This window comes from Meriones unguiculatus, chromosome 16, assembly GCF_030254825.1.
Source record: "Meriones unguiculatus strain TT.TT164.6M chromosome 16, Bangor_MerUng_6.1, whole genome shotgun sequence".
NCBI classification, from domain to species: domain Eukaryota; kingdom Metazoa; phylum Chordata; class Mammalia; order Rodentia; family Muridae; genus Meriones; species Meriones unguiculatus.
The window spans coordinates 3,338,615-3,359,751 of NC_083363.1; the positions used below are offsets into that span (position 1 = coordinate 3,338,615).

Sequence of the window (21,137 nt, forward strand, 5' to 3'; positions counted from 1 at the left end):
TGTCTCTTCCCTAGAACAATGCCAGAGTACCTTGTTTTCCTGCTTTTGGAAGTGTGTGGCAGGTGCGAGGGTGACCAGTACCTGAGCTGGGGGTACATGAGACAGAGTCTGGGTGCAGCCGCCACAGCAGGCCTCTCTATCGGGAGGTCAGAGCTTGCCCTCAGTCCCCGGACACTCAGAGCTCTGAGGCATGTGCTGTACATTTGGGGACTGTGTCGCATTGTCTAGCAGGACAGGCTCTGTTCTCACAGAAGGCTCCAGGGGATTCAGCATCCCAAACAAGAGTGGGGGAGGGGAGGGTTCTTACACTAACAACCACTCCCCAGAGCAGGTAGGCAGTCAGCAATGACGGTGGGGCACAGTGGCCAACTGCCAGTCACCTATGCTGGCGACAGCTGTGATTCCTATGTGGTTCCAGTTTAAAAATAAATGAACACTTGTTAATATAAAATTAAGTTAGAATGAAATGTCCCATCCAGTTTTGTTTAGGTGGCAGAAATAAGTAGTTTTGCTGTGGATGCACGGTGACAATAAGAACAGTCCTCTGCTCTTGGCTGGGCCTCAGCTCTCCATCATTGATGCTAACAGTGGGAAGTTCCTCAGCAGCAGTGAGTGCAGAGGCCTGAAGATCCCCAACAGAAACTAGACCAGGATTCTGGGAACCTGAATGATGGCCCATCATGTGTGGGCAGAGCTGCCACCTCTCTGGACCTCAGTTTCCCTCTAGCACTGGGGGCGGGGTGACAGCACATCTTCCCATCTGCACTAACACTTGAACTTCTCCATAGCCAAAGGCACCCATTTTGCATACAGCCCTCTCTGAGCGTTAACTGCTCCTACCCCCGCCCTTTCCCCTACAGCCCCAGTTTGCCCTTTGGAAATTAGGCCATTAAATAAAAGAGGCAGCTCATGGGAGGAAGCTTTATTTGTTGGAGAGGGAGGGGTGTGTTTCCCACTCCAGGGTGGACACAGGCTCCTGGCCCTGGCTGGAATGGGCAGGGCATCTGTTGGTCCCCACCAGCTCTCTGTTGGGGGGGAAGAACACGTGCCCACTTATGAAGGGCCTTCTCTCTGGGCCCTCAGGTCCAGGGAGGAGGGCTGCGAGGTGGGAGGCTCTGGCAGTGCCTGGAAGTTCTCTGTAGCCCGAGGCAAGTCATTTAACCTCTGAGCTTTTCGAATCTCCAACACCTCCTCCCAGGCACCAGGAGAAGTAATTAGTGGCTGTTTGTCAGACAAGATCTCACTTTGCACAGCTAACTGGAGCAGACCTTGAACTAGGCGAGGCCAAAAGGATGCAAGATTTCGATTTGCAAGATGAATAGGAAAAAAAATCCAAGCAGGGGAAAACAGTCTTCCTGATTTCCTTCTTGGAGTCTTTGGGAGGGAATGAAAATAACCCAGGGCAGGGCAGCTCTGGTGGCTCACGGGGAACCTGGAAGGGACCCAACTGGGGGTTTGGGACAAGGCGGCCACCAGCGTGCAGCAGAGCAGCTGCCCCCCCCCCCGCCCCGCCTCCCTTTCCGCCCCCGCACCGGGAGGAGGCAGCTTGCTCTCAAGGTGGAAAGGAAGCGGCAGCCTGCAAACCCTGCCCTGGGCCTCCTAAAATCTTAATGCCAGGGTGGGTGGAGGGCCGCCTGGCCCAAGCCACAGAGATACCACCCTCCTGTGCTTACCCAGGGGATCGAGCGGCAGGGCCTCCCTCAGCAGCCCTTCCCGGGCGGCCTGGTACTTTTCCAGATGCCTGGAGGTCATTCTTGCTCCAATTTGTGCTGGAGCAGTCAGCTGTGAAATAAGCAGTTAGCCAGCGGGGTGAGGCGGAGGGGTGCTAACCCCCAGGCGCCCTACAGGTGGCAGGAGGGACCTGCAATAGCGCAGCACCCTGCTCCACCCCAACTCCTTGGGACTCCAGAGGGGACCTCTGGGCCCTCTCCACTTTGCAGCTGAATTTTCCTGGGGAACAGAATTGCCATAAGAGCAGAGCTAACGCTGAAACCTCACTGAGTACCAGGCTTGTCCGAGTGGCTCCAGGAAGGGAAAACTAGTGCTTGCACTTTGCGGGTGGAAGGCCTCAGAGGCGCCAGTGTAAATGGAGGAGGCTGACCTGACCCCTGTAGGACCTCCAGCCACACATGACCCCTGGGGAGATGTGGTGTGTCCCCAAGTATCCCTGGGAAGGGTGCACTCTTGTCCTCCTGTCCCCTGGGCACCAAGGGTACAACTCGCTTTCAGCTCACTCTTGTAGAGTCCCAGGAGGAGGGTCCCATGCTGAGTGTGAGGCTCCCTGAGTGAGCAGAGAGAGCCGGAAGCTGGGCTTCCCGCTACTGCAACTCCAGTGTGATTTCCGCAAGGCCCCCTTCTCCCTGGACGCCACACCATCCTTTGTGTGAGATTCTCCAGTTGCGGTCCCCCTGGGCTCTCCTGGTCCTGCCTCTGCCTCCCTGAGTGCGGAGGTTAAAGGCCTGCACCACCAGGCCCGGTTTTAGTCCTGATTTCAAACATTTCTTCCGGTGACAGCCACATTCTCATCTTTGCCCCATCTCTTTCCTAAGACTCACTGTTCTTCCTGATTAGGCGCCATCTCTAACTGGATGCCAATGGCTCCTTGCAGCTCAGAAGCTGCACTGGGAAATTTTAAGAGTTATCAGAGAGAAAGGAACCTCAGTTAAGAAAATAACTCCATAAGGTTGGGCTATAGGCAAGCTTGTAGGGCATTTTCTTAAGTAGTAATTAATGGAGAGGGCCCAGCCCACTGTGGGTGGAGCCATCCCTGGGCTGGTGGTCCTGGGTTCTACAAGAACAAGCCATGGGGAGCACGCCAGTAAGCTGCACCCCTCCAAGGCCTCTGCCTCAGCTCCTGCCTCCAGGTTCCTGCCCTGCCTGAGTTCCTGTCCTGACTTTCTTTGATTATGAACTCTACGTGGAAGCATAGCTGGATAAGTTCTTCTCTCCCAAGTTGCTTGGTCATGGTGTTTCCTTGAAGCCAGAGTAACCCTAACTAAGACAGATGCCCAGCCTGGCACCTTGTTCTTCCTCTGCCCCAGCTGGAGCCCTGCTAGCTGCTCAAGCTATGACCTGAGATGCCAGCCCCTCTGCTCCTCCATCCATTTATGAGTTGCTTTCTTCACATCCTGTATCACAACTTCCCATAAAATCCTGTGGGTTTCTATCTCTCAAACCATCCGGGGCTCCTCCCCAACTTCCACTTTTCCTCTCGTTGTCATTCCCCAACCCCTGGCCCAATCCCACAGGCTCCCATGGCCTCCCTATTTCTGCCCATTCTCAAATACAACAGTTGGGCAGCCCTTTAAAATGTAAATCAGACCACGTTTCTCTGTTACTCAAGGGCTTTAGCAAAGTGATCCCCAAGTCCCAATCATGCTGCCCTGATCCCACTTTGCCCACCTCCCTCCGCTCTGGCCTTTCCTTATTTCTGATGTACCACGCTCTGCCCCAGGACCTTTGCATTACTGATGTTTTCTTTGCCTGGATGTCTTTCCCCTGAGACCTCCTGGAGCTTCTCTTTGGGTCTTGTATTTAATAAAAACCTACTCAGGAGGCTGGCCCCCTGCCCAGCCCCCTGCTCTTTGATGAACCCACCTCATTGGCCTTCCTGGCTTGGTGTTCCTGAAAACTGACTGTTGCTGTATGCCACACTGTATCGCTTGGTTATTTGCCAAGTGAGGCTGTTCCTCCAGTCCTCTGCTCTCCTGCAAGGGGGAGGGCCGCTGTCTATTTCCTTCACTCTTTCCCTTCAGGCTCTCCCATCCAGCTCCTGAAGGAAGGAGTCGCCTGCAGCCAGCAGTTCCCAGTGTGAAGGGACCAGGCCTGGGTCTGCAGGCCCTCCTCTGTTCTTTCCCAGGATGGATGGACAGTCATCTCAGGCAGCTCCTTCCTGAGGACACCCTCCCCTGCCTCCTCAGCTGCAGCCCCACACGGGGGCTCATGCTCTCCATTTGGAAGCAGACACCTCCTCCAAGAAGCATTCCTAGCGTCCCTGCACAAGCCGTGCCTTGAGTGTTCAGTCTCTCTCCAGCAAAGCAGCTGGCCTTCCTTACTTTGTGGTCTCTTCTTCCCACCCTTTGCCCCCAACCCCGTCCACTCATTTCACCCCTATCACTAGATAGGAGAGAAACAAAGGAATCTAATTTCTTTCCTTTTGTTTCTTTTTTGACCATGGCTACTAACAAACCACAACCAAGCTCCCTGAACAACCAGCCACCAACCCCACCTCTCAGGGCCCTAGTATTTATGTACCTTCTGAAAATATCCTAGAATTCCAAACATCACACAGTCGTAGTGAAAGGGTTAGACTAACTTTGTAACCTGTATGTCTTCTAAAGCCTATAGTTTTGAGTTTTAGGTCCAGGTTAAGCTAAAGCCTCTTAGTACCTTTCCAGAGAACGGAGGAATGTGACCCTATCTGTGAGGACAGATATAAGAATTGCAAGCAAGCAATGACCTTCACTGAGCAAAAGGAAGGACCAGACCCTTGTCTTCAAGATAGTGTTTCTTAGCAACGAACCCAGACGGCCTCAATCTTTCTTTTGAGTAGCTCCTGACCTCCAGCCAAAAGTCTGCAGCCCCAATCTTCAAGGATGAGCTAACCACCCCCACCTTCAATTGCAGCTGCATCCACACTTGGCAGGACTGGCCAAGCTTGAGCACCTAAGACTAACCAATTATCTTACTTTATAGCTTCCTCATCCAATCCTAAATTGCCAAAACAGCAACTTCAAATTTCCCGAAATTTTTCTTTTAAAAACCTAAGGTCTTTGTCTCCCAGGGCCACTCTTTGCTGACCAGCAGGGGTGACCCCATTGTGCAATGGTTAATAAACCTCTTGCTTTTGCAACGAGTCGAGTGGTCTGTGGGGGGTTCTGGGAAGGGCACGATCTTAAACTCCTGAGCTGTGAGACCCCAGGTCTTACAGTAGGAACTATCTGCAGCTGGCAAAACCATGCCTCTGCTAGAGCACCAGTCAAATCATAGTCAGCTGCTGTGGACAGTCCAGAGCAGCCCCTAGCCCCACACCTGGGATTAAAACAAAATCACATTTTTATAATATTTCTGTGTGATTTTAAAGAAACCAAAACTCCGAAGTTTTCAATGTACTCCTCCATTCTCAGATGGCTGCATGATTTTGTCTCATTGCTGTGTCCATTTTTCTGTCCTATGACAGAACTCATGCCTAGATGGCCTGGTCACCAACTGTGGCCCAGAACATTCTACCTCTGGCTGTCCTTGCCAGGTCAGAGAATCACACCCCATGTCCTTCTATGGTCCCCACTGTCTGCTCACCTTGATGATTTGGGTTTTTTCTTCCAGTGTGGGCTCCTGGGGGTCCATAAGTCCTGCCTCCTTGGTTTCCTGCTGGAGGGCCACTGGATTCTATTCCTTGCTTTTCTCTCATTCCTACAGCAGGAAATCACGTGGTTACAAGTGCCTTCCTCAACCACTCTCTCCCATCTCCCACCACCAGGCCCACACTCCCTAACTCCAAGACGGCCGTCAGCTCTGGTGTCTCCTGCATGATGCCTCTCAGATGCCCAGTGCTTGAGGACTGGCTTGGGGTTGTCCACCAGCAAGCCACTTCTAAGACATCATTCCTTGGTGCTTTAAAAAAAAAAAAAAAAGCACCCAGACAGTTACCGTTAATTAACTTAAACCGCGGAGAGCAATGACTGCCCTTCATGTATATTTAAATGTGCAAATGTGTCTTTCTTAGGAGAGAGCCCATAAAGAAGGTAGCAGACAGCCTCGCCCGAGAGGGCGTCATGGGGTGGCCAGGAACTCCCAGTCCCTGGGAAGTGATTTATAAGAGGCGAGGCAGGGAGATGAGTTATGGGCAAAGGAATAGGCAGTTTCTTCATAAAAATCTCGGCTTCCAGCAATTACAAGGAAAACCACTGCGCACATTCATACAGCCGGTTTGGGGGTTGCAGTAGGGAGCTGGTGCTCCTAGGAGTCAGTCACACTGCTTCAATTTAGCCCGCTCGGCCTGCAACATGTGTGCCCTCCGTCAGATAAACCTGTTGGCATCTCTGATGCTTGGGACTGTCCCCGCAGACACTAGAACAGTCGAATGATCTTTAGCCACTGCCCGCCCCAGAGTGGTCTGGATTAGCGTGGCCTGTCCTGGCAGGGACAAGCTTTCCCCAGACAACTTCTCAGACTCCCCTGAAGCATGAAGTCAAAGGTAGCAGGAGCCAGACCAGCAGCCCCATTTTTCCTTACCCACAGCCAACAGAGTTCTGTTGGGCCTTGTTTTATCCTGGACTCGCCAGGGGAGGAAGGTTGTGCTCACAATGGCTACGGACTCCCAGTATCCCTCTCCTCTCTTCTCCCCAGGGTCCAGGCTCCACCTTCCATGGCAGCCCAGGAATTCTACCGCTGAACTTCAGTGCTTAGGTCAGCCCCATGGTCGTCCGGAGTAGAAATCTCTTGTGGCATCACCTCGCTGTGGGGAGGGCGTTCTTGAGACAGGATCTCAGCTGGTCGGGTCTCAAACTCAGTACGTAGCTGAGGTTGTTCTTGAACTCCTGGTCCTCCTGTCTCTGCTACCTGAGTGCTGGGATGAGTCGGAATGCCTCACTCAGTACAGTTCTCTCGTCTAAAAATGTTAGCCGGTTTTTCATCCACGTGTGTGGGCCGCCTGCTCCCGGAACCTAGCTGCGGGCATGGGCACAGGGTGCTCCCTGGTTCCACAGAGGAGCCTGTGAAAAATGTCTCCCTCCGAAGGAATGTGAGGGCACAGCTCCCACCCCTGGAGCCACAGAGCTCTGAGAGACGCTGAAGGGGACGGAGGGACTGCTGCTGTCTGGGTACAGCTCGTTCCTGGAACTGCAGCTAGGGGCTTACCAAGCATGCCTGGGCCTCAGAGACATCCAAGTTGCTTGGGGATGGCCCACGCACATGCGTGCATGCCTGCGTGTCTATGTGTCCCACCTGTATTCTCTGGAGTTCACTGTGGGTGAAGATGGAAATGAAGGCTTCAGTCTGGGAGGCCAGCACGGCAGCTGCATATGCCACTAGCAAGATGATCAGCCTTGCGGGATGCCATCCTGGAATTTTGGGAGGGGAACTCTGACAGAAGGTTACGGCACAGTGATGGACTCCTGTGCTGAAGGACTCTGGTACAAGCCCGGCTTCTACCGGTGTGGTTCTGAGCCAGCACTTGGCTTCTGTGGGCTGGCCCCAGCATCTGGATTCACTAATGAGCGCTGAGCTCCCGCACTAGAGTGGTGGCCCCTGATAAAGATCTGGGGAAGGCTGCCCCGCCTGCTCATTCCACTGGGTACTCTTTGTTTGGTGAGCTCAGATGGTCCCCTAATGGGGCAGGAGGAGCCTCACTGTTCAGAAAAAGAACTCGTAAATTACCAGAGCCCAGAGAGCCCTGCCCCTTCTTCAGAATGATGGAAAGGTAGCTCTGGGACCATTAACCCACTCAGGGAAGAAGACAGATAGAAAACTTCATCACCCAAGGCTGCAGTGGGGTGCTCCCCCCTGGGGTGAGCACCAGCTCAGGACAGGCTCTCTGCACCCTGATGGCCATGCTGCCCACTGTTGCCAACCCCGAGCAGAGACGGTGTTAGCAGGCCGCCACTCACATTAGGTGATAGCATGGCAGGCAGGAAGGCAGGTTCTATGCCTTGGCAGGAGTGGCCCTCAGCACTCGTCACGCCGGGGAGAGGTGGGCATGGAGAGTGTGGAGCTGACTTAAGAAAGAGGGCCCGAGTGGTCCTGGGCAGGTGGCAGAGCCAGACTGGGCGCCAGCCTCTGGTGGCTCATGCAGAAAGAGGCAGCTGGAGCCCTGGTCTTCTGAGGCCTGGTGTTTCCCCACATCCCAGGGCCCAGCATCTCTGTCTATGGAGGAAGAATGGGGGTCAGGTGCAGGCCACCTGATGTAGTCAGGATGACAGCTTCTTGCCTCAGGGACTACTAAGCTCAGGGGTGACACTTCTGGGTGGGGAGGGGAAGGAGGCAGCCCCCATGGCCCTGGATTGCAAAGGCTCCTATCCAATGCTTGGCATGGGTTCTGCGGCAGAAGATGGTCTCTAGGCTTCTCCGCATCCAGCTCCGCCTTCAGAGAGAACCTTCCCTGGCCCTGCCTTTCTTCCAGGTCCTGTCTCCTCACCACACCACCTACTTCCTCTCTCTCCTTCCTCCTCCTCCTCACTTTTCCTGTGCCTTCACCCTCTGTCCTTCCTCTCCCTACTTTCTTTCCATTTTGTTCAGACTGTGAGCACCAGAGAGCGTGGACAGCCCAAGTTTCCACTCAGCTGCATTTAATTCCCAGGCAGTCAAAGGGCACCTTTGTGCACAGAGCCCCCAGGCCATGGTCCCCCTCACTGAGACTGATGTGTCCCATTTCCTCCACAGAGGTGCTCAGATGCCTCCTCAGTCTGCTGTTCACATTTAATTCACTCCATAGGAATCGATGAGAACTTTAAATATAAAAAGGCAAAATCCAATTGCTGTTCATTTTCTTGATCCAACTGGCAGCCTGCATGTCACCTCCATTTGTCTGTGCTTTAGTGAGCGGGTAGTGGGGGTCTAGTGGTGTGCTCAGGGCTGACTGCCCTCTTCTATTGCGGGGGGCTTCAGCTCAGCTTCCAGGGGCAGGCCCCTCCTCTCCTACTATTGTCTGGCTCACTGAGACTCTCTGTGGGGTCTCCCTTGGGACCAGATTATTTCTAAGTCCAGAGCAAAGCCTCCGTGGTGAGGCCGTAAGCAGAGCTGTGTCCCTGCTGAGCTCTGCTGGTTCCTGTCCAACCACCACCTGAACAGCCTCTGGACTGGACAAAAATACTCCCCACTGCTCCCTGCTTCTCTTGTCCGCTCAGGCGCCGGTGTGCCCCCTTCTAGGGCTCTGAGAGGCAGCTCATGAACCAGGTCGGAAGCCCAGTTGGGTGTGTGCAAATGGCACAAGGGCAGGAGGGAACCTGCTAGCTCCCCCTAGCACCTGGACTGTCCACTGCCCAGCCCACCCATGTTTACCATAGTTACTTACACCTGAGTGTGGTCTGCACAGCCTGGAGGATACGCTCTGGCTGTCTTGTGCTAGTCACTGGCCTGCTGGGTCTTCATATACATCTTCCCTTCGGAGTCGGTTAACCTTTGATCACAGGATGGGAGCTCCAGGTGGGCAGTCTGGATTGCTCAGCCTCATGGAAAGCATGGTAGGGCCATGACACTGAGGGCTTCCGGGTAGTTCCCAGCTGCCTCTTCTGTGTGTGACGCCTGCCTCTCCCATCTCCTGTCCACTGGAAACTCAGTTCTCTAGCTCAGCATGGTAGCTAGGTCTGTAACTCTAACACCCAGTGCTAGAGGCAGGAGGGTCAGAAGCTCACACCAGCTTCAGCTATGTATGCAGATTGAGGTTAACCTGGGCTACTTGAGACCACTGCTAAAAAAAAGAAGGCTAAATGGTGGTGGTGGTGGCGGTGGTGGTACCGGCACACGCCTTTAATCCCAGCACTCAGAGGCAGAGGCAGGAGGATCTCTGTCAGTTTGAAGCCAGCCTGGTCTACAGAGTGAGCTCCAGGATAGCCAGGGCTAAATAGTGAGACCTCGTCTCAAGAAAAGAAAAAAAAAAAAGACAAAGAAAAGAAAGAAAAAAGGCATGGAGTAAGCATGAAGACTTAAACCTATATTAAAAAGCTGGGCATATGCAGAACCCTCTTGTAATGCCAGCTGAGGTCCCTCATCAGGAGTCTGGTCCAGCGATGTCTCCGTTTGAGAGATCTGGGGTGGGATTGCCTTCAGTGATCAGAGGAGAAGGAGAAAGACTGTAACACTGGAAAGAGCTGGCGCCTCCAGTTCAGGAGCCGTCCTGGCTTCCAGCCAATCCAGGGTGTCTGCACACCGATAGAGCACAGCAGCTGCAGTCTGTGGCAGGGTGGGGCAGTATAGACGAGGAGGAGGTCCACGGATGGCCACATAGCTGCTGGACCGAGTGGCCTTCACTCCTGCCCTTTCTCAGACATCTCTGTAGGCCAGGTTGGCCTCAGTTGCCCTCCTGCCTGGACACCGGGCCGGCTGCTGCGGTATTTTCCAGTCATGGTTCCTGCATTAGGAAAGAGAGAAGGCCGATAACAAGACCAATAATGGCTACTTTGTCTTTGCCGTGTACCTCACCTCTCCCCACAAATGCTCAATTAGTGGCTGCTTTTCCTGCTAGAAAACTGGACAAAAATAGGAAAGCATAATATACGCTCTTCATTTTCCAAAAGGGAACCGTCACGGATGCACGGGGCCAGGGTGAGAGACTGTGAAAACCCTGCTCAGGCTTGTGAAAGGAAGCCACGGAGCTCAAGGAAATGGCTCAAACCACATGTGGGCACTTGATGGCCTCCTTCTCCCCATAATGGGCAGAAGTATTAGCTACTTAACGCTCTTAACCTAGTGACCTTGGAAATATTGTTTGCCACACACTTCCAGAACATCTTCATTAAGGGCCTGGAATGAGGCGGCAAAGACAAGTTAATTAAATTTGCAGATGATACTAAATTGGGGAGCGTAGCATCAGGGAGGACAGAGACTGAACACAGGGAGAGGTCAAGGGGTTGGAGCTACGGTCTGGAAACGGTCCCAGTGAATGGCTGGACTTAGGTCACCAGGACCCTCAGGACACTGGACGTGGGAGAAGATGGAAAGGGCAAGGAGATACCCCTGAGAGCTGATGGGAGGAGAGGCACTTCAAATATGGCCTTGTTTTCTTGATGCTTCCCTTAAAGAAGCAGAGGATGGTGGCTAGAGGGAGGTGGAGCTCAAAATAACCCAGGATTCCTGGGAGTGTCTGAGCTGAGGGCATAAAAATGAAAAATGAGAGGTCCCTCATGAAAGGTGGTGTTCTCAGAAAGCTGGTAAGAATTGGGTGTGCAAGGCTTGTGTTAAGCAAAAACCAAAAAGAGGCCAAGAACCCAGAGGTACTGCTGGGCTGTGCACTCAGAGTCCTCAGTATCCCTTGCAGAGCTGGAAGCAGACACCTGGACTTGGGAGCAAACAGGGTCCAATCTAGGTCAAGCCGAGCATTGAGAATGGTGCCCCAGACGACACGGTCTTTGGTTACCTGTGGCTTTGGGTTTTCTCCTTTTTTGTTTTTGTTATTTTTCAGAACCCACAAATGATTTCCAAGAGACCTGATGCAGAGCACAACTGCAGCCACCCTGAACCTCATGACACTGACATAAGGAGACACAGACAAAGAGAGGATCCATCCTGCACTAATTTCCAATCCGCTGAGTGGCTTGTTTGAGCGTTACAGCTGCTGCGGGCATTAACATCTCTGCATCGCCAATTTCCTGTGGAGTCCACAAAACACGCACAGGAAGCCTGGCCCCTAAACAATCTGATAAAAATGCATTCCTCTTCGGTTCAGCTTCCTGGACTATTGACTATGGGTGCCAGCCCCCTGGGGCTCAGCACAGAGTCACAACAGCACCCCCGCTGACTTCCAGATCGATACTTCTCTGGGTGATTAAAATACCTCTAGAAATGTCCCCGTTCCTAGCTTGCTTCTGGGTTCCCTATTTACAGAAGTTTATCGGGAAGGCTACCGCTGTAAAACTTTTGGAGAGGACACATGACTTTGCTTCCAGAGACAGAGTACAGGTACTCAGAGCTGGCCTCATGGCTGAGTATCTGTGGAGGGGAGCATGTTCTTTCAGCGCTTAACATGAGTGGAGTTTGGGGTATCTGATCTCTTCTAAGATTGAATTTTAAATGCGTTTATGGTTTTTACAGATGATGGATGTGTTTGAAGAGACAGCACGTGGCTTTGGAAGTGATGCATTAATTTCAAGGAAAGGCTGGCCTTCTCCTTTCTCTTCAACTTGCTGGCCAGGCAGCTCCCCGCCTCCCTAATCCAGGGCACCAGGCACTAGAACAAGAAGGCAGCAGAGCTGACACGTTTTCATAAATGATTAAGGAAGTCCACAGTGTGAGAAAGTTTGCGCTTTCATGTTTGGGGAAGAGACAGTCTTGGTAGAGGTTTTATATGCTGCAATGCCGGGAGCCAGCGCTGCCTCAAATGTCAACCTGAGCCAGGGCACAGACGTGCCAGCCTGTCCAAACTGCTCCTTTATCACATCAGCGAACCCCAGTCTTTCCCTTTCCCGCATCTGCTGGACTGATGGCGTCTGGATTGGGGCACTAGCAGCAGCTATGATAGGAACAGCTGGCCTCGTGCAGCCCTGCAGCTGAAGGCTGTCACAGGGAGGAAATCCCACTCCTGTGGATTGGGGCTGGGTGGCTGCACAGGGTCGGGGGAGGGTTCGGGGGTAGATCAGCCTGCACAGGAGTTTGCTGGTCGGATCACATGCTGAGGCGTGTGTGTGTTGGGGAGGGGCACTCATAGCCCCAGGTGCCTGGAGAGCTCAGGGCCCAGCCCCTGGTCAGTCAGCCATGGGACTGGATCCCCATGTCACCACACGCAGCTGCGGTAGCAGCCAAGTGTCACATCCGGCTGACGCTTGCACTAAACAGGTCCTAGACATCCGCCGGTGGAACCAGAGGCCTGACCCTGTGTCTGCCCCGCAGTGCCGGCAGGCACAGGCAGGACTGGGGGCACCTTTAGACGGCCATGGGCCTCTTTTGTGGGCCTGAAGCTGGAAGAGCTGCGGCACCCTGCAGACAGCACTTTGCAGCGGCTCTTCCTCCCCAGCCGCGTCCATGCCTTCTCTCCCCTTCTGCACTTCGTGGAATAAGGTTTTTCCTGAAAGGGCAAACAAAGGAGAAACTGCGGGCGGAAGTTCTGCGGGGCTGAGAGCTCACCTCAGCTCTCCGGCAGCTCCATCACACGGCTCCTCCATTTAAGCACTATTCACGCGGGGCCTCGGCTCATGAAAGTTGGGCTGTCAGGACCGAATTCCACTGCAAAGAAAGGCTCCCTTCACACGCTCACAGCTGTCTTTGTGAAAAGGAGAGGGAAAGGGAGATTTGTTTTAAATAGACACGTGTAAGCCCCACTGAGGGACTGGAGGCGCAGGTTGTGAGAACAGCTCCCATCAAACCCGAATCCCCTGCTTTAGCTTCTTACTAAGGAGGGCGGAATGAAAGGGAAGAGTCTCTCCTCTCGCTGCTGAGCCACATCAAGGCAAGCAGCTGGTGACGGGAAGATTACTGCAGGAGGCTTCCGTGATGTGAGAAGGGTTAACGTCATCCGAGCAGATTAGGAATTTTCTTGGCTCTCTTGGGAGTGAAAAGCAGCTTCAGAGTTTAGACTGTAAGGAGTGTTTGTGGATTCTCTAGACCCAGCCAACCAGAGGCAGAAATGGCCAGACTGGCTTTGTGCAGGAATCATGAGGGGTTTCTCTTTTCTTTCCCTGTCATGTTTGGAGACAGTCCTACCGGGCTGTGGGGCTGCTGCTGATGGGGCTGGCAGCGTAGCCACGTTTAGTTGAGGGGGTGGATTGCCTCTGCTGTCAGGAAAGCCAGCTGAGTAATTTAGACCTCCTAATCACCCACTGCCCTCGCCCCAGTCAGCTCTGTGCTAGGCCCTGAGGTGTCTGCACAAGCACATTGCTGAGGGGACACTGCCCAGCCCCCTTGCTCTGGCCAATGTATGAAAAGTAAATGATAGTACTGTGCTAGGACTCAGAGAGAACCCTGCCAAGGCGGGGTCACGGGCTGGATAACAAAGAGCCAGGCGGGTAGGCCTGGAGTCTCAGCCTTCTTCCTCCGAGCCACCTTGGTTTCCCTTTCAGACCCGTTCTTCCCTCCTTGTCTCAGCCTCTGCCCTCTCCACCTCCCCAAGGCCTACCTCCACCCACCCCAGGGACTGAGGACACATTTCAGGCCAGCCGTGTTATTGGATTTTAAATGATGTGATGGCTTTTTAATTCTTGCTTTAATTGCCTTTCCATGCAGGGCACTGAGAATGATTACCAGACAACTAGGCTGGGCAGTGACATTCCTTATCCAATGTCTCTTCAAGCTGGAGAGAGAGAGGGGTGGGAGAGTGAGAGAGAGAGAGAGCTGTCTTCCTGCAGCCCTGGCCCGGTGAGCTGTCCTTGGTGCTGACGTTTTGAGCTCTGGCAAACCTTGGTGCTCTTGTCATGCATTTTGGTGCTCCGAGGGCTGAATAATTTAAACAAATAGATTTGGACATGTTTCCCTTTTTCCTCAGGGCAGGAAAACATCCCCTGCAGAGTCTCTGGAATAATTGCCTCTCGTTCAAGGGTACTCAAGAAGAGGAGAGAACCGGAAAGATGGAGGAAGAGCGTGGGCCGGCTCTGCTGAAGCGGTCCTGCTGTGGGTGGACCTGCTCCTTAGCTGTCAGGGGAGGAAACCCCCAAGATGATGATCCTAGCCCTCCTCCCCTCAGCCGCTAGTGTGTCAGAGCCACACTGGGCCAATTTGTCAGAGCTCATGGCGGCAGCCTGGCCACCCGTGCTGTGCCGAGGCTGAGGCTCTGCGTTCTGGAAGTCTCCAGCTGCAGAGGGGGGCAAGTCTGCTTGGAACAGGCCTGGGATCCATCGATAGATGCTGTGCTCAGTGAGAACACAGCTCATTATGAGATGAGATAGGCTGGGTGGGCTTAGCCAGGCACACTAAGGGCTGAAGAGATGGCTTGGCAGTTAAGAGCATTGGCTGCTCTTCCACAGGACCTGGGTTTGATTCCTACCTCTCACATGGTGGCTCACTAATGTTTATCATTCCAGTTCCAGGGGATCTAATGTCATGGCCTCCCCAGGTGAGGACACAGACAGACAGATGGATGAATGGACACACACACACACCTACACATAATTTAAAACTATTTTAACTGCATGGAATGGACAAAAACCTATGGAGGTAGCTACAAGGTGGGACAGGGAATGGGAGGGGGTTCTAACTGCCCCCAGCTCTCAGGGTCACAGAACCCTTAGGATTAAGAAAAACCTGCTGCCACCTTTTTTTTTTTTTTTTTAATCATCTTATTCTTGGGATGGAGAGATGACTCAGCCATTAAAGGCTAGGCTCACAACCATACATAATTTTGTTCTTAGATGCTTGGGCGTGTCGCCTGTATGTATAGCTATACAGTGTATGCATGCCTGGTGCCCTCAGAGCCTAGAAAAGGGAACTGGATCCCTGGAACTGGAGTTAGAGGCAGTTGTGTGCTGCCCTGTGTGCTGAGAATTGAACCTGGGTCTGGTGATCTTATCTGTTTAGTCATATGTAGATCGGGCTGGCCTTGGATTTCTGGCCCTTCCCCTGCACCTGTCCGGTGCTGGGGTTACCTGCGCCCCGTGTTCAGCCTCCACACGTTCTTTGTGGCCCCCTCAGGCTTACCTCATAGCCTTGCCTTGAGTTACTGTGCCCCATGAGACTTTCTTTGAAGACCCCAATTGTGGATTTATCCCACTTCCCATGCAGTCGAACCTAAGATACTTAAAACCCTTGGTGTCCAGCTGATCCAAGGTCAGTGAGGAGGGCAGGAATGCAATCCAACCTCCTTGAGGGAGGGGACAAGAGAGCCAGCCCCTAAACACTGCTTCTTGAGATCAAGGGGAGAACATTGGAGCTTTGCCAAACTACCTGAGGCCGCCTTTAGGAAGCCTCCACCCACAGGGTGGTGGGGTGGAGTCTTGTGATCTGGAGCTAGGGCAAAGGAAAAGGGGAGCCCCAGGGAGGGAACTGGGGGCCCAGAAGGTCAAGACATTAGCACTCTCACTGTCCCAGAGGGGGTGAGCCAGCTCTGTGGCCTTTCTGCTTTCCTCTGGGTGGGAGGAGTTCATTTCGCTGATATGATGTTTCCTCAGAACACAGGCTCCGCTTCCCCTCCCTCCTTGATTTCCTGGTTTTTTCTTCTTCATTGTTTTTCTTCTTAAAAGAAAAGAGCCAAAGACAGGCACCTGTCTTCTGAGGCTCATGCTGAGTCTTTGCTGCTGTGGGTGGTGAGAGAGGTGTGGAAGTGGGGAGGGGGAAGGGAAGCCAGGACAGGGAGGGACAGGATTTCTGCTCCCAGAGGGCAAGCAAAGCCTCTGAAAAATGTTCCTTTGCAGATTCCCCTGGAAAGGACAGTGATGCCAGGGGCTTCTCCCTGAACTGCCTTGACAGCACAGGGCCACACCTATGCTCACCCCCATAGTCCCAGGGTTAGGGCATAGACCCCAGCAGCTGTGGGGTCTGCCACACCCCTCCAGTGGAAAAATCAGCATGAGCTTGAGGACTCTGGTAGCCCTGGCCATGGGGCCCTTCCCCATCAGGAGACTGCAGGGTTTCAGCCCCACCACATCTGGCCACACGACTTGGCTCCCTGAAGTCTGAGTGTCAGTTGCTAAAGACAGAGAGACTCAGGCTGCCTCAGGGCAATGATGGGGCTCCCCGGTGCATTCTGTCCAGGCTGTTCCTATCAGAAGCAGCTTCTCATCTGTTGTCCACATCTAAGCCCCCTCCCGACCCCAGGACCCAGCCTCTCAGCAGAGCGCTCACAACCCTCACCTTGAGCACGCGGATGCTGGCTCACAGGTCCTGGGCGGGGAGACTGCACGGCCGGTGGGTGCTGTGGCTGTGGGTGCTGGGCGGGGACAGGACCTGAGTGTTGTCTTGAGGCCACTCTGGGCACCGTGAGAGGAAAGCAGACTGTGGGGGGCGAGGACTGTAGCTGGGCTTTGCTACAGTGGGTTCTTCTTTCCATCCTTCATCCCCAGCTTCGCCCCCTTTCACCAGATAGGAGAGAAACAAGGGTAGAGGTGGGAGAGGAATTAGGAAAGTCCCTGAATCTGCTTTCTTCCCTTCAACCATCGACCATGGCTACTAACACACCACAAACAAACACCTAAGTGACCACCAACCACCAACCCTGCCTCTTGCAGCCCTAGAATTTATGTACCCTCTGAAAAGTTCCCAGAATTCCAAGCACAATGGCAGAAACTGTCCTCAGCTGGCAAAAGCCACGCCTCTGCTAGAGCATGAAGCAAATCATAGTCAGCTGCTGCAGACAGTCTCAAGCAGCCCCGTATCTTCACACTTGGGATTAAAATGAAAACGCATGATATTTCTGTGTTTTAAAAGAAACTAAAATTCCAAAATTGTCACTACATTTCCCCCTTCTGTTTTAAGCCATGAATTATGCCAGGTGTTGCGGGAAATTATAAACAGAGACATTTTCAATGAAATAAGCCCTTTTTGGGGAGGTGGTCAAGGTTTTCAGGAGACCTTTGCTGCTCAGTTCTAATCTTTATCAGTTTTGATGGTATCAACAAAGGACATCAGCTGAGTAACCAGCTGAGAGACGAGGGAGGGGAGAAACCAAGGTTTCAGGTACCAGGAAGCAGCAGGGCACTTCCGTGGGTGCTAAGTGTGAGGTGCTGAAGGTCACACAGGGCCCACAGGGGACCTGAGGGGGTTTTGCTTTGGGGGGATTTCATTTTGTTTGCTTTGAGACAGGACCTCCCTCTGTTGCTCTGGCTGTCCTGGAACTTGCTGTGTAGACCAGCCTGGCATTGAACTCATAGAGAATTGCCTGTCTCTGCTTCCAAGTGCTGTGACTAAAGGTGTGTGTCACCACACTCAGCCTATTGTTTGAGACAGGATCTCAGGTAGTTCAGGCTGGCCTTGAACTTTCTATGCAGGCAAGGATGGGCTTGAACTCTTGATGTTCCTGTTTCTATTTCCCGAATGCTGGGATTATGGGAATGAGCCATGACACCCATCTGGAACCTGAGTTCTTCCGGGTGCTCACTGAAGGAATTAGGAGGCTCAAAGAGCTGAAACAGGGGGCAGGAGATGACCAGAATTTACCGGGGGTTGGGGAAGGGTGGGAGTGATGGGATCTGTTTGGCTTGGATGGTAGAACAGAGGAAATATTGAGAAGCTGGGCTGCAGGGAAGGGAAAGCCACGGAAGCCAGTTAATGCTGGGATAAGCAGCTGCTGGCAGACGCCCCAAACCATGGAGGAGAGCACCATGGCGTTTCTGCTCCCTCCCACCTGTCTCCAGGCAGCAGCCTCCATGGGCAAGACTGACAGGAAGCCAGCAGGCAAGGTGCCCAGGAAGCTAAACAGCTGGGGCAGCCTGTGACAATCAGCACAAAGGTGTGGCTCGAGGCACAGGGCTAGCATCAGCGAGGAGTCTCCAGAAGTGGAGGGGAGAGAGAGAGAGAGAAGAAAGGAGGAGAAGGAGGAGGAGGAGAAGAACTAGAAGATGGTCTCCTGTAACTCTACCCTCAAACCCTACCTAGCAAAGAGTGACTTTTGACTTTAAGCTTCTAATCCCCCTGCCTCCACCACCAAAGTGCTAGGTGTGTTCCACCATCTCCAGTTTATCTGCTGCTGCGATCCCCACCCCGGCTGGGCTACCAATCCAGGACTCTTGAGCCTCCGTCCTGAACGCCTGGGTCTTAGGAGCTCACTGACACACAGATCTAATGTGCGGTGTGTATGGCGTCACCTCTGGTGCTGAGGAAGCCTGAGGCTTCTCCACACCCAGACGGGCTGCTGCGGCCTCTCTTCAGCTCCAAGGGGGCCTTGGAGCTCAGAATTGCTGGGCTCCTGCTTCAAGACAGACCCCCTCCCACCGCCTCACCTCCAACACCCTCCTCTTTGTCGGGGAAACGGTCCTTGTCAGAAACCTGCTTGCAGGGCGCCGAGAGGAGAGATGTGAGCAGGCGGGAAGTGGCGATGACAGCAACTGCTTGATATGGAAAAAGGGATCCCACGACTGCTTGGACAGGCGAGTAAGTAAACACTCAATCAGAGCCGACTGGAAGGCAGACAGCTCGTGTGAGCGTGTGCGCGCGAGTGCGGGCACGTAGCGAGGAAGGGAATAGGCGTACTGGCCACTCAACCGCCAGGAAACAGTTTCCAATCACGAGCTGCATCCACAGAGCAGGGGCGTTTAGGGGCCTCGGGACTTCATTCAGTTCAGTTTCCTCCTCTGTGGTAGGCCAGGTCCTCCAGTGTCCCCAGCCTGGGGACTGTTTCCTTCATCACCGCCCCCCCCCCCATTTGGGAGAAGTTCAGTTTTTCCTGGGTTCCCTGGCATAGTGGTTCAGGGGACCCCCAGGGAATTCTCACACACTTCCGAAATCCATGGCAGTGGCTCTGGCAGCATGGCCCCTGGGTTGACAGCCAGCCCAGGCTCTGCCTGCAGTTGCCCTCACCTCCCAATAGAATGCATTTTCAGGCCAATTGCTTTCTCTTCCAACCCCCTTCCTCCAAGTTGGCTAAGTTTCTGGCTCATAGGTTCTGGGGTTAGGCCAGCTTTCCTTAGGGTTTTTTGTTTGGTTGGTTTTTTAAGACAGAGTTTCTCTGTGTAGCCTTGGCTGTCTTGGACTCACTTTGTAGACCAGGCTGGCCTCGCAGTCACAGAGATCCATCTGCCTCTGCCTCCCTGAGTGCTGGGATCACAGGCATGCATCACCATGTAGTTTTCCTTAGGGTTTACCCTGAGTATCCTGGTGCTCAAGTCTGAGTGCTCTGAGCCTCTGTTTCTCCCCAACCCTCTGCCAGTTGGCTCTCGCCTTGGTTGGGACCTCATGCTAAGGCCACTCGATTTTCTGAGAGCACCTTTGGCTGCAGCCTGTGGCCCAGAGTACCGTGTACCCCAGCCCACCTTCTCCTCCTGCTGAACAGAAGGGAAATTGCCAGAGTGGCCATGGCACCCACAAAAACCATGTACCCCAACCAAATCTGCTCATTCCAGACCTAACATGGTTCAGCTGGGCATTTGAACACAAAAGTCTGCCAAATCGGTCCCTTCCCCTCGGGACCACGAGCTGCCCTACTCCCCAACATGATTTGAGGAGCATTTTTTCGTGTCTGGCTATTGCAGCTGAAAAGTATTGGGGCTCAGCTTGGTTGTAGCTCCTTTTCATGAATATGGGTGTCGTAGTTACTTTTCTGTTACTGTAATAAAATGCCATGACCAAGCACTGACAAAAGCGAGTGTTTAATTGGAGTTGTGGTTTCAGAGGGTTCGAGTCCATGACGGCCGAGCAAAGGCCGGGTGGCAGGACCAGCTTCGAGCTCACAGCTTGATCCACACAACATGAAGAAAAGAGAAACAGCTAACTGGAAATGGCAGAGTGGTTTGAAAGCACAAAGCCCACCCCCAGTGACACACCTTCTCCAACAAGGCCACACCTCCTAATCCTTCCCAAACTGTGCCACCAATTGGGGACCAAGTGTTCAAGCATAGGAGCCTATGGGGGCCATTGACATTCAAGCCATCACACTAGGGGTTACAGGCTGCCTTGCTGGGGTGCTAGGAGGATTAAAGAGATAATGACCCGGACGGAGCCAGCCCGGAAGGTACTGTGCACTGGGTGGGTGTGCATACAGTGTTGTGCTGAAGTGAGCACTCTGCAGTGTCTATGATGTGAGCACTGCAGCACGTACCATGTACGCTGCAGTGCTCTGTAGGGAGGGACCCGCCTAGTAACTTCAATGTACTGTAAGGTAACGGAAGAGGTTTGGGGTCTCACCATCCTGGGGGCTTTGGAGGCGCCTCCCTACAGTTTCCCAGTGACAGCAGGCACTAAGGAGGGCCATCCCGGCACAGTACAGCTCGTGAGGAGGGCGAGGCCCTTGCCTGTCTTCCCAGACCCGGGGAAGCTGGGCGAAGGTCCAGGCTCTTTCTCCCCTGCTGTCCCGTGCTTTCCTCGGCCAAGGCACCGCCTCCCCGTTCCCTCCACGGCCCAGAGCAGATGGGAGACTTGCCCAGCCTGCTGCGTCCTGGTTGGCCACACTCTGTGCCACAACCAGGAGGCTTTCTCCAAATGGAAAGTCATCTTCCCAAGGACGGAGCCACCGACAGCTGGATGGGACCCAGAGCGGGGCCTGGTGTGCTCGTGGGCGCTGGGGAACCGCAGGGACCCATCTGCGTGCAGGGCTCGAAGAGGCCGCCCGCGCCAGCACCTGTGGGGCTGTGTCCCTGGCACTGTGCCCGCCTGCCGGTGACCTTGCCTCCCAGGCTCAGCTGTGCGTCTGGCATATGGTGGTGCTAAATAAGAGCTCGTGAGATGAACAGGTTGCGGTTTTAAAAGGCGAGTTGGAAACTGTGTGGTGGCACACGCTCAAGGCAGAGACCTTCAGAGGCAGGGGATCTCTGTGAGTTCAAGGTCAGGCCTGGTCTACACAGCAAGTTCCAGCTTAGCCAACTCTATAAGACCCTGTCTCAAGACAAAACAAGTGAGAGGATGGAGGCAGG

General features: G+C 53.6%; 1 protein-coding gene across 1 annotated transcript; it reads right to left on the reverse strand.

Moving 5' to 3' along the window:
• Positions 1 to 1,413: 1,413 nt before the first annotated feature.
• Mln (motilin) lies at positions 1,414 to 20,479 on the reverse strand. The gene is made up of 4 exons (XM_060369982.1): positions 20,413 to 20,479; positions 18,513 to 18,617; positions 6,946 to 7,061; positions 1,414 to 1,782 (listed from the first exon to the last, which is right to left on the reverse strand). Exons 1-4 carry the CDS (start codon positions 20,477 to 20,479, stop codon positions 1,600 to 1,602), a joined length of 471 nt encoding a protein of 156 aa, XP_060225965.1. The 3' UTR covers positions 1,414 to 1,599.
• Between the last annotated feature and the right edge of the window lie 658 nt (positions 20,480 to 21,137).

What these genes read in the sequence shown, in the direction of transcription:
- Mln (XM_060369982.1), bottom strand. Translation starts at nt 20,479, where the DNA reads ATGGCCCTCCTTAGTGCCTGCTGTCACTGGGAAACTGTAGGGAGGCGC. An exon ending in CAAAGAGGAGGGTGTTGGAG is followed by an intron (nt 7,062 to 18,512) that starts GTGAGGCGGTGG and finishes CCAAAATTCCAG; the next exon opens with GATGGCATCCCGCAAGGCTG. An exon ending in GTGAACTCCAGAGAATACAG is followed by an intron (nt 1,783 to 6,945) that starts GTGGGACACATA and finishes CTTATTTCACAG; the next exon opens with CTGACTGCTCCAGCACAAAT.